This window comes from Corvus kubaryi, unplaced genomic scaffold (assembly GCF_017639235.1).
Source record: "Corvus kubaryi isolate FWS band 111438036 unplaced genomic scaffold, C.kubaryi_AGA036_p1.0 37386, whole genome shotgun sequence".
Lineage (NCBI taxonomy): Eukaryota > Metazoa > Chordata > Aves > Passeriformes > Corvidae > Corvus > Corvus kubaryi.
In genome coordinates this window covers 3,013,388-3,026,692 of record NW_024581128.1, presented here as the reverse complement: position 1 = coordinate 3,026,692, position 13,305 = coordinate 3,013,388, and the positions used below count along the sequence as shown (strand labels likewise).

Below are 13,305 nucleotides of genomic sequence, written 5' to 3'. Positions count from 1 at the left end.
CCCTAGAGCCACAATTCTGCAAAACGTGCCTGATGTACGCTCAGCTTCAGGCATTAAGAAATCCCCCCCTCCTCAGCCAAAAAAAGGAATAATACCCCAAATCTAACTTGCCATGATCAGTTAGAAAATATTTTATTTGGATCTCTTCTTTTCATGGAGAGTGTGGCAGTGCATGCAAAGCTTCATTCCCATGTCTATTCAGATACTAATTTCCCAGGGTTAAAACTTAAATCAAGTTTTTCCTTTAGTGAGTACAAGCTGCAAAGAGCAGACAACCTTCATTAAAAAGGAAATCTATAAATCCTTTACTCCTCACCTCTGTTAACCACATTGTTTGAGGTGAAAGCTGTTAACTGTGATCTTTAGAAGGTATGTGTAAATGCAACCTTTTCCCCAAAAAACTTTGAAAATGTGCATAATCAATAATATTTTTGATAAATGCTAGACAGTTTTACTAGATTTATGAGCTAAAGACAAGAACTACTTGCAATAATGAAACACACGGGCTTCTTTATTCACCTGAATGACCCCATTACCTCTACTGCTTTACGGAAATCACTGCAAGAGCAGGATCAGGCCCCTAATGGTTTGCCAGCTCCATACGGACGGTATACCCAGACAACTGTCACTGAAATTTATATTTAGTTCCATAAGAACAGTACATTAGATATCCTTAAGTGTTTTATGAGGCAGGACTTTTCTGACTATTCTGACAAAACCACCAGTACATGTAGATACCAGAGCTGTGAACAAATACTGCAGTTACGATTTACAGCACAATTGCCAGAGTCTTCCCAGCTTCATCTCCAATGGCTACTTACTCAGGCTGTCATTTTTAGCTCCACAGATGATATCTGCCTTGGCCTCTTCCACAAACACTGGATTCACTGGAGTGTGTTGCAGACAATACAGCTCTCAAACAATGAAGCATTTGTGTTCATTTTCTTCTATTTTATCTTAGGAATTCTACTATTTAGGTCACTATCTGTTGCTTCCAGCTATTCTTTCCTGAAAAATTGTAGCTCTTTTTAGGCTTAAGAAGATAAAATCAGTGAATTCATCTATGTTATTCCCCTGGGTATAAAGGTCTAGATGTAATAAGTGGTACACATAGTATAAGATTACATTGCTATTCCTGAACTGCAGCCCCAAGATTAATTGTGCCTTATAGGCCAAAATTTGAAGAGCTGCTGGATGCTGGCCTCTCTGAAAATCTGATACAACTAACACAATAAAACCCCAGTATTACTAAATTTCTCAAATGCTTTAAATATGATCCCTCACCAGCATGAAGAGGAAGGGTGTGAATGTACGTCTGTACAGAATTTTAAATACAGACATGGAGAATAATGATGAACGGATCCTCTACCCGATGGTATCTGCCTTTCCTAAAAGAAACAAACAAATCCACTACAGGTTTTGCTTGAGAAAGATACTACTTGGATTTTAGCAAGCAACATCACTCATTGTGAAATCCATCAGTATCTGTGGAATAAAAATTATACTTAGGTATGGGAACATACAGGAATTCCATTTACATTTCAACTTAAGGATTGCTCTACTGACATAAAAAATTGGTATGCTCTGAATGAAAAGGTGAGTGCTTAAGCAAACAGTCATAAATTAATTTATAATGAAACCTGACAGTCATAATTTAATTTAGAATGTATTTAAGATTGTTGCAACTATTTGTACAGGTCTTTTTTGCCTAGAGGAAGATGTGGCTTCATAGTGAAATTTTAGCTATAGAAATACTAAACTTCTTAAGCGTACATATGTATTAATTAAAATTATGTACATATTTTCCTAATGAAGATCTGTTGTCTACCACAAGCAGTCAAGACTCTATGATTGAGGCATACCAGTGGGCCACCAAGAACCCACCAGGAAGCACAAAGGACACTGAGCACAACCTGTAATCTGTGAGGTGATGAGGTTGCTGCTCAACTTTCTTTCTCAGTGGTGAGGAGAGGGAGCAAGTCAAGTGACGAAAAGAAGTAATTCTATTCAGTTTGCTAACTGAGAAATGGTATGATAGGGCATTTGGGGATAGTCAGGCTATGACCAAAAAACCTTGGCAGTTTGTCTCACCATCAAGTAAGAGAACCATGCTCCTGTTGTGAACTCTATGTGGAAAGTAATGTTTAATGAAATCCAAACCACAGGCTTTTGAAGGCTAATAAATGCTAAAAATAAGTACTTATGGAAAGTAAAACAAACAGTCTCTCTGTCATGATTAGTTTAATAGCAGAGGGCAATGGATTGCATTTGCCTCACTGTCAACATTGGTATGTGGCACACTGATCAGCAAATTCTTTAAATATGATTAAGCAGCACATAGCACTTGAGTAAGAAGTGACAGTAATTGGTTAAGATGGAATTTGTGTCTTCATTCCACTGGAAAGTTTGCAAAGGGTTCTTTCCACACCTCTCATGAGCATTCCCCTTGTCATACAACGAACTCTTATTTCACAGCACTGATGCTCATGATAAAGGGTGAGCCGGTATATTCTGGCCAGTATGTTCAAGGACAGAGCAGCGGTGGCATTTTAGCTGGGCAGCTCCAGGGCCCTTCTATTGTGGATGGTGAGAAAATCAGCAGTTAGTTGGTTTTCAACTTTCTGAGTGTGCTCAAGGACACACAGTGACAGCATTCAGTGTGTATCATTTCCATGCTGAGATTGGGGAGCTGTAATGTGGTTAGCCTGTATTATTTATCTACTATTTATCCCAGTTTCAAACCTGATTAAAAGTTAAGTCCTGTCACATCAGAAAATGAAACCTTCCTAAAAAAAATACTCAACACCTACAATAGTTCCTTCATCTTCTCAAATCGTAATTAACAAAATTATCCCTGGAAACAAAAATTACCCTGGTTTCTTTACAGAATTGTACCTAGGGAAACATACTGGGGAGGGAAGGATTGCTAAGCTGAACACTGTTCTAGCAAAAGCCTCACTTTTATCTTCCTCAATAATGTTTAACATTCTTGTGCATCAGTATCTTAAAAGCCAGTTTTATAACTCTCATATTTAATACTGATAGTAGTAGCCTTTTCTCATTGCCTTTTTCTTGGCTAATAGTGCATCTGGCAAGTTACCTGATTGTGGTGTTCTAGGAGAATCTAAACTAAGACAGGCATACCTCAGATACACAGAGCAAATTATATTCTCTGAATAAATCAAATTTTTCCAACAGCCACTATTTGGGATTTACACTTATTTGTCATATGGACATGCAAATCTTCTTTTAAACTGAAAACTGCCAGCAGAGGCTTGACAGTACAACAAAATCTTGCTATTTCATTGTATATTATCTATTGAGGATATTATTATGATTAACTTCTTTGCAAAGCTGAAAATGTTTTTCTGGGTTAATTTTCAGTCAGATCAGTAGACTAATCCAACTCATCATATATTGCACAACAGTAGCAGGGCAGGGAGCTGCAGCCACAGACTGTAATGCTTACTGGGTACCTGCATGGTCGTTGGCGCTGCTGGGGCTCAGAGTCCTTAATCAGCTGACACTAACCACAGGGGTTAATACAAGCAAAAAGACCCCAGTATAGTTAAGTATTTCAGGACTGCACTGCAGATGGTTGTGTGTTGAACCAGTTTGTCCATCAAGGACTGTTAGTTTAAATGGATCAAAGGAAGCACTTTGTCACCACTATGGGTAGAAAATTCAGGCACTGAGTAACTAGGAAAATTACCAAGTGAGGACTTCAGGTAAAGTCCATGTGGAATTCCCGTTTCACTCTCTTTTACCAGTTTCTGTAGTACAGTATTTTCAAAAACAGACAAGAAAAATATGAAAAAAGAAGTTTAATGATGACTTACAAATATACAATACTTACATTTTTAAGAGCTACAAAAACAGCATATTACAGAAACCAAAAGCTTCCTCCAACCTTTGGAGGAACATTTCCAAGTTATTATTTACAAAGAAAAATTACAGTCACTTTTCATAGTGTCACATGTTTATATATAAGCACTTCTCAGTTGAAAAATATCTTGCAGCTTACCCAGAGGCAGTTTTTGCAGTCTGAGCTCTACACCCATCTATCAGATCAAAAATTCTATCAGCCCCTGTTAAGCTGACATGACATTGCATTTTTATATTTTAACAACCTTTAGTTTGAAAATATGTACAACCCATATGGCTAAACAGATGCATAGTTGTTGAGATTTCACCTAGTGTATTATATATTGCTCATGGTTTGGTAAAATAGTATAGGCTACCTTTTTTAATTGGCTTGCTGATGTGCGTTTAGAAAAACGTGGTCCGATTTCCTTAGGGTATTTCCAATTCTTCCTGAAAGGAATTTGAAAAAATATAACATGTCCTTTGAAGGACACTTTTTCACCTAATGAAACTTTTATATTAAATTCTTCCTTCTCTATGTACAATTCTTACCTCAGGTAACAAAGACAAACTAAGCACACTTTCCAAAGTCTGCTCATTTCCATTAGTTTTCCGGCATTGGATGTTACCTAGATTGTCAATTTAACCCAAAATTTTAAAACTTTCTTCTACCTGAGAGCAAACATTAGTATTTCTTAGCCTGTGTGTACTTGTGAGTCTTCTTACAGATCAGAATACTTGCAGTAATACAGCCAAAACACATCCAGTCTGTTTCTGACGCCTTCATTATATGTGTATACCAATACTTTCATGATTTTCAGGCCATATCATTTCAACATGTGAACTCAAATAGAATCATCATCTAGCTGAAGGTAGTTTGGGACTACACATTTATAACTGATAGTTTTTAACTAAAACTAAGTACCTCCAGAGTATTAGTTATGGTTCAGGTCCTCATCTTTTTAAACTGGAAAACAGAAAAAGCTTGCCATCAATAGCTGTGAACAGAGTTAAAAAAGCGTCTTCTAGCATTACAGTATTTCCCTACCAAAAGCTTACTCCACAGACAAAATAAACTCCAAGTTCAAGCATCTTTAAAGAATGCCTGTGTTCTGGATTTTCTTCGTGCAAGAGCTTCTTGTTTTTTTCTTTCAATCTCTTCTTGAGAACATTTTCTATTTTTTTGTTCTACCACAGACACTGTAAATAAAAAACATTTATTAGAAGCCTCAGGTTTGTTCAATATGTATTTTAACTTAGCCATTTTCAGTGTTTGAAGATCTATGGCAGGAGCACACTATTCTGACATACCAGGCACCCAAGTTAAAAATGGCTCATCTATCCTGTCCCCAAGGCAGGAAGAGGGTAAGATGCATGACCTTTGTAGTGCTACTGATTACTACCTCCCAATGACAACACTGGGATGCACACATTTGCTTGAAGGAAATTTCACTTGGCTGCCCTTCAGGTGAACCTTATGACATCAGGAGTCAACACAGAAGATAGCGATGGGTTAAGAAAATTAAGGCTATCAGAACGAAAAAAGGCTCTACAATTTAGTGAGTTAGGCAGAGATATGGACATGGAGATGGTAAAGACACAGGGGTCAGATACAGTACAGGTGTCACACAAATAAAACAAGATAGGTTGAAAAAAGGTCAAAAGTTGCAATAAAAACTGGCAAAGGAGACAAGAACATGATAGCTAGGCGTAGCATTTTATATGGTGTGTTACAGAACTATAAATTCCCAGACTATAAAATCCTGACCTTATTGGAACCAACAGGAATACTCCCTGCACATATCAGTAATTTTACCATTTTTATACACCAATTTCCAATTAATCTATTTTTAATAAGTATTCAAACTGAATAAATAAACAAAGGGTATATTTGCTTCTCACAAAAAAGCATCCATGAAAAATTAAACAGCAATTTTTGAAAGGATCACTTAACATCCATTTTTTGGTTAATGTCCTTTCCCTCAAAATTTAAGATGTAGTTGTTGTTTATCTGTAAAGAAAATCTATGCTATTTTTTAAATTCCTTTACTCTCTAGAACATTCCATAGAATAATTAGTTATCCCTCCCCTTCCTTCCCCCTTATAATCCAAAATAGCTACTTTCAATTTATATGCTTCTCTTCTGGGGAGGAAACAGATAAAATACTCATTCTTCAATAATTAATAGTTTTGTTGCTTTTGCAACAGTGTTTCTTGAAAATGGAAGTTGATATAGGACACTCTTAAAGGCATGTTTTATCAGAATGAATATTGATTAAAACTTTGCCAAGCTGTGACATCAAGTGAAAATAAGACTGACTGGCACTTGACTAGTTCTACATTTCCCCAGTAAGTAACACTGAGCATGGAATATTACTGATGGCCGTCTGGCAATAAAGAAGTGACTGAGCTCTCCTCTGGATGAAAGGGCATCTTAGTGTTTAGACTGATAACACAAGAATATTTCACTGCCAATTTCAGCTACAGAGCAAACAGTAATACAGGCTGAGCTCTGAAAAGCGTCAAGTGATTTGAGGGTCCAAATTCCAGGTGTACAGTAATATAAAGAAACTGGTATTCCATATCACCTGGTGTCTTCTTTCCCTGTCCCATCATTAACTGGGGTTTTACTATGCATCAAAATAACAGTATTTTTAAGTAACAGTTTAAGAAAATAGTATGCTGAGTGCTGCATCAGCCTATACTTGATCCTCGAGAATCTGAGTGTCTATGGAGAGAGGGTGTGAAGTATTTAGAGAAGTGGAATGGAAACAGGTGTCCTTAACTACAGGAATTCAAGATATGCATCAGGACAATTCCATTTTTGAGAAAATAACCTCCAGATTCTTCTTAGAACATTTGCTAACACCTTAACTGAATGTATGATACTGAAGCCTATTTTAAGTGGCAATACAATGCAAATTTCTCTGACAGTAAGGAAACAAACAGTAACAGTCTAACAGTGATACAATAAAGACAAATACCTGATGTAGTCTGTGCAAAAGACTCTGAAAGGTGCCTCTTGAAAGGTGGTTTCTTATTGTCAAGCTTGCTGTGCAAAGTTGCATTCACCTGTTTCTTGCTTCCTTCCAAACCCTGCAGAGTAATTCCCCCTGGATTTTCAGACCCTACACGAAGACCACCCTGAGAACTGTTAATCTTTCGGAACTTAAACTTTGAAGGCACAAGTGAAGTTTTGTTACCAGAGCTGCTACCTGGAATCTTTCCCGCATTATACAAGAAATGTGAGCTGTCAAGTGCTTTGCTACTAAAAATATTTACTGCATTAGCAGGACTTACTTCAGAACCTGTCTCTCCTGCTGGCACAGAATTTGACCTGTACCATTTCCCTGAAACAGTCTTTGAGGTATCTTCAGAATCTTGATGACAGTTTTTAGGCAGTGTGTATTTACACTCCACAGAAGGACCTGAGATCACAGTCAGAGGATTTGAGATGTTCTTACAATTCACTACATGACCTGTTGCGGCCAACCCATGCACCACCTTTGATGAATTCCTACAGGAATCATTTAGTGAGAGAGCCTCCTGTTTTGCATTTGTTTTTTGTCCCAAGAGGAGATCAGGTAGTCCTTGTTTAGATGCTGGGAAGCTGTTATCAGCATTTGATCTGGAATTAACACTGGCTCCTTGTATAGTTTTAGTTTTTTCATTTCCTTGTTTAACGTCCTGGCTCTGAGTCTGCTTTTCTATATCATCACACACCTGATATAACAATTCATCATCCTCATAGTTTGCCTCCCAAAGACTATCGGATCCACAAAACATATCTAGTATCTCATCAGAGAATTTTGGTTCATTCCAGTCATCAAATGACAGAGGACATTTCTTTGGTACATCAACTTGATTTGAGTGACCTGTATTAGCCTGGTTAACCACTTTGGTTAGATCATTAGGTTTCATATTGGTAGAAACACTGGATGACTGACAGGAAATAGTATGAGTGTAATTCCCAGGTTTTCCTGCTGGTTGTCTATGAGGATTAGATCTTGAAGGAAAAAGAGGAAGAGCATCACTTTTAGGCTTAGTAGATTCATTTCCATTCTTCACTTCAAATTGCATTGGAACACGAATATAGTTCAAATCACTGTTTTGGGCACTTTTCCAAACAGAATTAATTTTATCTGGTGTAACATCACATTTGCCATGCAAGGCCTTAGTCTCTGTCTTTGAGTTTTCTGTCTTACATGGCTTTTGCAAAGACACGGATTTTACAACATTTTGTGAGTTTTTACTAGACTGTTTCAAAGGTGAATATTGCAAACTGTTAGATTTGCTTACAGTCCCCAAAAGAGTTACTGAATTACCACTACTTCTTTGCTTTGTTCTGCCAGCATCACTGAAATCACGCACAAATGGATTTGCAGGAATTTGTGGTGGTTCTTCAGTATTTATCAATTCAGGATTTTGGGTTATTTGCATCACAAAAGAGTCATCTGCCAAAAGATCTGCATCCCAGTCATCAAAGTCATCATTAACTACTCCTGCAAGCTTAGTGGAGGCCACCAATTGTGTCTTCAAAGAAGGAGGATTTTTTTTTGTCAACGTGTAATTATCAGGCTTTGGTACAGTCTGGTCCACGCTTCCTACTGCAAACAGAGTATCTTTTTGATATGCCTCTGAATTACCACACTGCGTGTCTTCAGTTTTCTCAGGAAGGTTCTCCTCCTCCAGGGTACTTCTAATTTTCTGAAAACTACTATTTAAAGAAATATCTGACAGCCCTTGGCTCAACTGTCCACTGCACTTCTGGGTAGAGCAGTCAAAAAGAGCGTGAAGGGCTACTTCAGCCTCAAGGTCTACAGACTTTTGACTGCTGGATTGACAGGGCTCTGCCACAAGGATGCCAGTGCTCTGTCCAACTAGTTTCAGGCACACAGCAGTATCTGTTTCAGAACTTTCACCAAGGAGGGATTTCTGGTTCTTCATATTTATTTCATCTTTAGAATTACTTGAAAGCGCTGAGGTGGTCTGGATGAAGTTGTGACCAAGCTTCTCCTGTTCCTGAACAGCATCTAACTCTACTAGATTTTTATCAAACTCCTTAGCCAATTTCATGAGTTCCTCTTCGGGATTTTTTATTTTAAGATCTCTGGATTAAAAAGAAAATACAGAAAATAAAGTCAGAGCTGCTGAGAAAGTTTAGCCAAGTTCAATTACATGACCCTGTGAGCTGTTCATTCTCTAGTTTAACAACTACAGAGGTATGACTAAATCCCACTGCTTTCAATATGCAGTCAACACGCAACCCCATTAAGAAGACATAACAAGCCCACAGTTAAAAGCATTCTATATGCTAATATACAATTACATGGTTCACTATACATAGAAGACCACATAGCCTTTTTCATGAAAGCCCAGCTATGATGGGCAAGGAAAGCTGTAACTTACCTTGTACAACTTAACTTTGTCCTAGCTCGCCCTTTTACTACTACAGGTGTACAAGGAATAGCATCCTCACCAATCCATGTTCCTAAAAGGGAGCTTTCATTACAGGTTGCTTTTTCATCCTGCATGATTAGATTTATAATGCTTAGAAATCTGATTTCAGATAAGGATTGGACTAGACACATATCTTACATGAGTTAAAAGTTGCTAAACTAAATAAACTGGATGAAACCTGTTGAAAGCCACAGATAAGAGCAAAACCAAGTCAAGTTAGATTACTGAAACATTGTCCACTAATAGTTGTATCACTTTAATGATATCTTCAGGTTTACACATGTTCATGTTACAAGCTGTGATCTCATTTACTTCCGTATACTACTAAGGAGTAGAACACAAACACAGCACAAACAGATTAGAGACCTTAAAATAAATTACATTCTGTATGCTTACAGAAAAAATTCTGACTTCTTCCACTACAACTCATTTATAAAAAGAGCCTTTAAATGGAATTAAGTGACATTTAGAAATTAAGTGAAATTGTTTCAGAGCTTCAGAGTTCAGGCTTGAATTTGAATTCTGAAATAAAGAGATACAATACTGCAGGGATGAATTGTTTAGAGGGGCAGAGTAATAGGATGCAGGAAACTACTGTGTGTAAGCCAGCAAAAATAATTTGAACTTTACTCACTACTAGGGTAGTTTTAAATAGGTTCTCTTATTCTTTGTAAATTTAGGATTTTTTTTAAATTTATTTTTGTTTAAGAAAAAAAGAACATAAACAGCAGATTACATTTATGGCAGAGCTGTAACTATTTAAAAGGAAGGCAGTGGCATTCCTTATCAATGACTTTCCAATTCTTTTAGTACAATTTCTCACAAATATGCTAAACAGTAAATATATTTTACAGGCATGTTTTGCAAGCTAAATAGTACAGATCTATTTTAGGAATTGCTTCTTTTCTTGCACTTAAAATGCAACTGCACTTTTGTTTCCACTTTCTGGGCAGTGGACATCAGGTTCACGGCAAGAGGGAAAGGGCAGAGACATTAGCATAAAAAGGAAAATTATTTAGAGTACTGAAGCAAGGTTACTGTGTTTATATTATGGTAAAATATCTCTCAGCTGGGTCTTGTTCTTGTAAATCAGCAGTCAAGACTGTTCAAAATGCTTAAAAACAACTGCCAAGTAAATCCAGTATGTGAAGAAACTCTTACCTTTTAACAGATGAGTAATTAAGGGTAAATAAACACAACAGTATTCCTAAGACCAAAGGCAGTAACTTGTATTCTGAAAGTAAACCTTTCTAAAATGGAGCTGCTGCAAGTTTCTTCATGTGTCCTTTTTTTACAGCAGCCATGACTCACAGAGCAACCAGTCAATGCTACGCTTACTATTTTAATTCAATCCAGTTTTATAAACTAGTTTTCTACATGACCAACTCTTTACCATGAAACTATTGTAACTAAAACTGAGGCTAAGGCTGAAGCACTATTCTGTTTGATTACTGCACATGCAGAGCATTGTTTTAGAAAGTAACAATTACCTGAGGAGCAATACGATTAACAATTTCCGAAATTTCTACTGCGCATCTACTGGTAGACTGCTTGGTTTTTCCACTGCCTATGGAAACAAACAAACTTCTTAAAATTTTTAAATCTATTCAGTTTAAGAAGTGCAGAACATCTCAGATAATTCAAATAAACCTGTAAACATCAGATCTTGATTCAGCACTATATTGAAGAATTCATGGGTTTTTAATGCAAGTAAAATCAAACAACCATTATAAGAGAAAGGAATCTTTTTTTCAAGAAATCTTTTATAACTTTTACTACACTCCCACTGCATGCCTCAAACAGGTGTCTTGAAGTCTGGATTTTGGTATTACCTAGTCTGTGTGCAACAGGTGAATGAGAATCCCAAAAGATCTCTTGCTGTGTATCAGTGTCATTAATAGGAGAGCTGAAAGTAGGTATTCGGGATTTCCTACTCAACGATCTCTTTGGTGTCTTATGTAAACATGACTCTGTGTAAAAAATAAAGAGGGCCCTTATTAAAAACCAACAAATAAAAGGCAACAATCACTTAGAACACAGAACAGGTCAAGACAAAAGAAGATGCTTTAGGAACATCAAGAATAAAAATCAAGTTCACACTCACCAGGATTCCTTTACTCACAACAGGAATACTGTTCATAACTAGACATTAAATACAGAACAGGACTCTTGGCTTTGCCAGTTACATCACAGAGATTACAGAACATTACATGATGCTGACAGCTTTATGCTCAGCATCTGATTGTAAGATGTCAATCCTTACACGTGAGAGAACATGGACTTCAGCTTATATTAAGACAAAAATTATGGATACCTGTATGAGAAAATATTTTGTATTCTTGCTTGTTTTGTGTCTTTCACCCAGATTCTGATCTGAACTACTATTTTAATGGGCCTCCAAACTACTCTGGGTCATAACCTACATTCGTCTATACTTCCTCCCCTGGGCCTTTCCAGCTAGGACTATTAAAAGCAGGAATATAGCTATTCAAAACCTGCTTGCAGCTGCCTTTGATCAGTAAGTGAACTTAAAACCCTATGTGAAACTCAGCTAGTCACCCCTGCCCTTTAGAAATGATTCTGCAGATGTGAAAGCGTACAGAAATAACTTAAAAGATGTGTGTACTATGCGAGAAACCTCTTAGAGCATGTTTTGCCCTGACATGTCAGGTTTCATCCTCTCCTTGGTTAGCTATCATTATTTGCTGTGGGAATCACAGAATAGGTCAGGTTGGAAGGGACCACAGTGGGTCACCCTGTCCAACCTCCCTGCTCAAGCAGGGTCATCCCAGAGAACATGCCACAGGATTGCATCCAGATGGTTCTGGAATACCTCCAGTGAGGGAAACTCCATGCTCTCTCTGGGCAACCTGTTTCAGTGCACAGTCACTGCACAGTAAAGAAATTCTTCCTCACGTCCAGGTGGAATTTCCTGTGCATCAGTTTCTGCCTGTTTCTTGTGCTATTGCTCAGCACCACCGAGTAGAACCTGGTCCATCCTCTTTGCACCCTCCCTTTAGATATTTATACACATTGATGATGTGCCCTCTGTTTTATCTTCTCGAGGCTAAACAGGCCCAACTCCCTCAGCCTTTCCTTGTAAAAGATACGCTCCAAAACACTGATCAACTCTGTAGCTCTCTGAATGGACCCTCTCCAGGAGCTCCATATCTCTCTTGTCCTGAGGAGCCCAGAACTGGTCACAGTATTCCAAATGTGGCCTCACCAGGGCTGAACAGAGGGGCAGGAACATCTGCCTTGACCTGCTGGCAATGCTCTCCTTAACGCACACCAGGGTACCATTGGCCTGCCTGGCCCCCGGGGCACGCTGCCTCAGCATACTTTTGACAGTAACAGCCCGTTCCCAGGGCACGCGAGCGGGGAGAGCGGAGATTTACACCACACCAACCCCTCCTTACGGCTCGGCCACCCCTCCCCCGCGGTTCGAGAGGTGGCGGGCAGGGCCGGGGCCCCCAGGGGCCGCTCCCGCCGTACCTGCAGCGCGGGGCGAGCATGCCGCCTCCCCGGCGGGCAGGCCTCGGCCCGCGCCGCCTTCCACCGCCCCCTCCTCCCCGGGGAGCTCCGCCTGCTGCCGGGTGAGCTGCTCCTCGCCGCCGCTGCGCTTCCTCAGGGCGGCGGGCCTGAGGCACAACCCCCTCCGCCGGCTACCGGGCATGGCGACCGCTGCTGCGGTACGGCATCCATCCCGCCACCACCAGCGCCGCCATTTTCCCGGGCAGCTGGCGAGGCCGTCGCCGATTGGCCGCCGCCGCGCCGCCTCGAGCGGCCATTGGCCCCGCGCTGCGTGGGCGGGCGGGCGGGCGAGCGCGGCGGAGAACTGCGGCCCCGCCCCCCGGCCGTGAGGCGGCTCCGGGTCCTCCTGCCTGGCGCTGCCCCCGCCGGTGAGGCGGTCAGAACCTTCTGCCCCTCTGCTGAGGGAAGGAAAAGGTCAGCCGTGGGCAGAGGGACGGGATGTGCCCT

General features: G+C 39.6%; 1 protein-coding gene across 2 annotated transcripts; it reads right to left on the bottom strand.

The window, feature by feature from the left end:
* Window positions 1-3,809: 3,809 nt before the first annotated feature.
* Window positions 3,810-13,080, bottom strand: ETAA1 (ETAA1 activator of ATR kinase). 2 transcript variants are annotated; one of them, XM_042036696.1, is made up of 7 exons: window positions 12,820-13,080; window positions 11,157-11,294; window positions 10,815-10,891; window positions 9,274-9,392; window positions 7,165-8,974; window positions 6,849-6,960; window positions 3,810-5,064 (listed from the first exon to the last, which is right to left on the bottom strand). In XM_042036696.1, exons 1-7 carry the CDS (start codon window positions 12,998-13,000, stop codon window positions 4,949-4,951), a joined length of 2,553 nt encoding a protein of 850 aa, XP_041892630.1. In that variant the 5' UTR covers window positions 13,001-13,080; the 3' UTR covers window positions 3,810-4,948. The 2 variants fall into 2 exon arrangements, with proteins under 2 accessions (XP_041892630.1, XP_041892629.1); XM_042036695.1 differs by having other exon boundaries at window positions 6,849-8,974; window positions 12,820-13,079.
* Window positions 13,081-13,305: the final 225 nt, after the last annotated feature.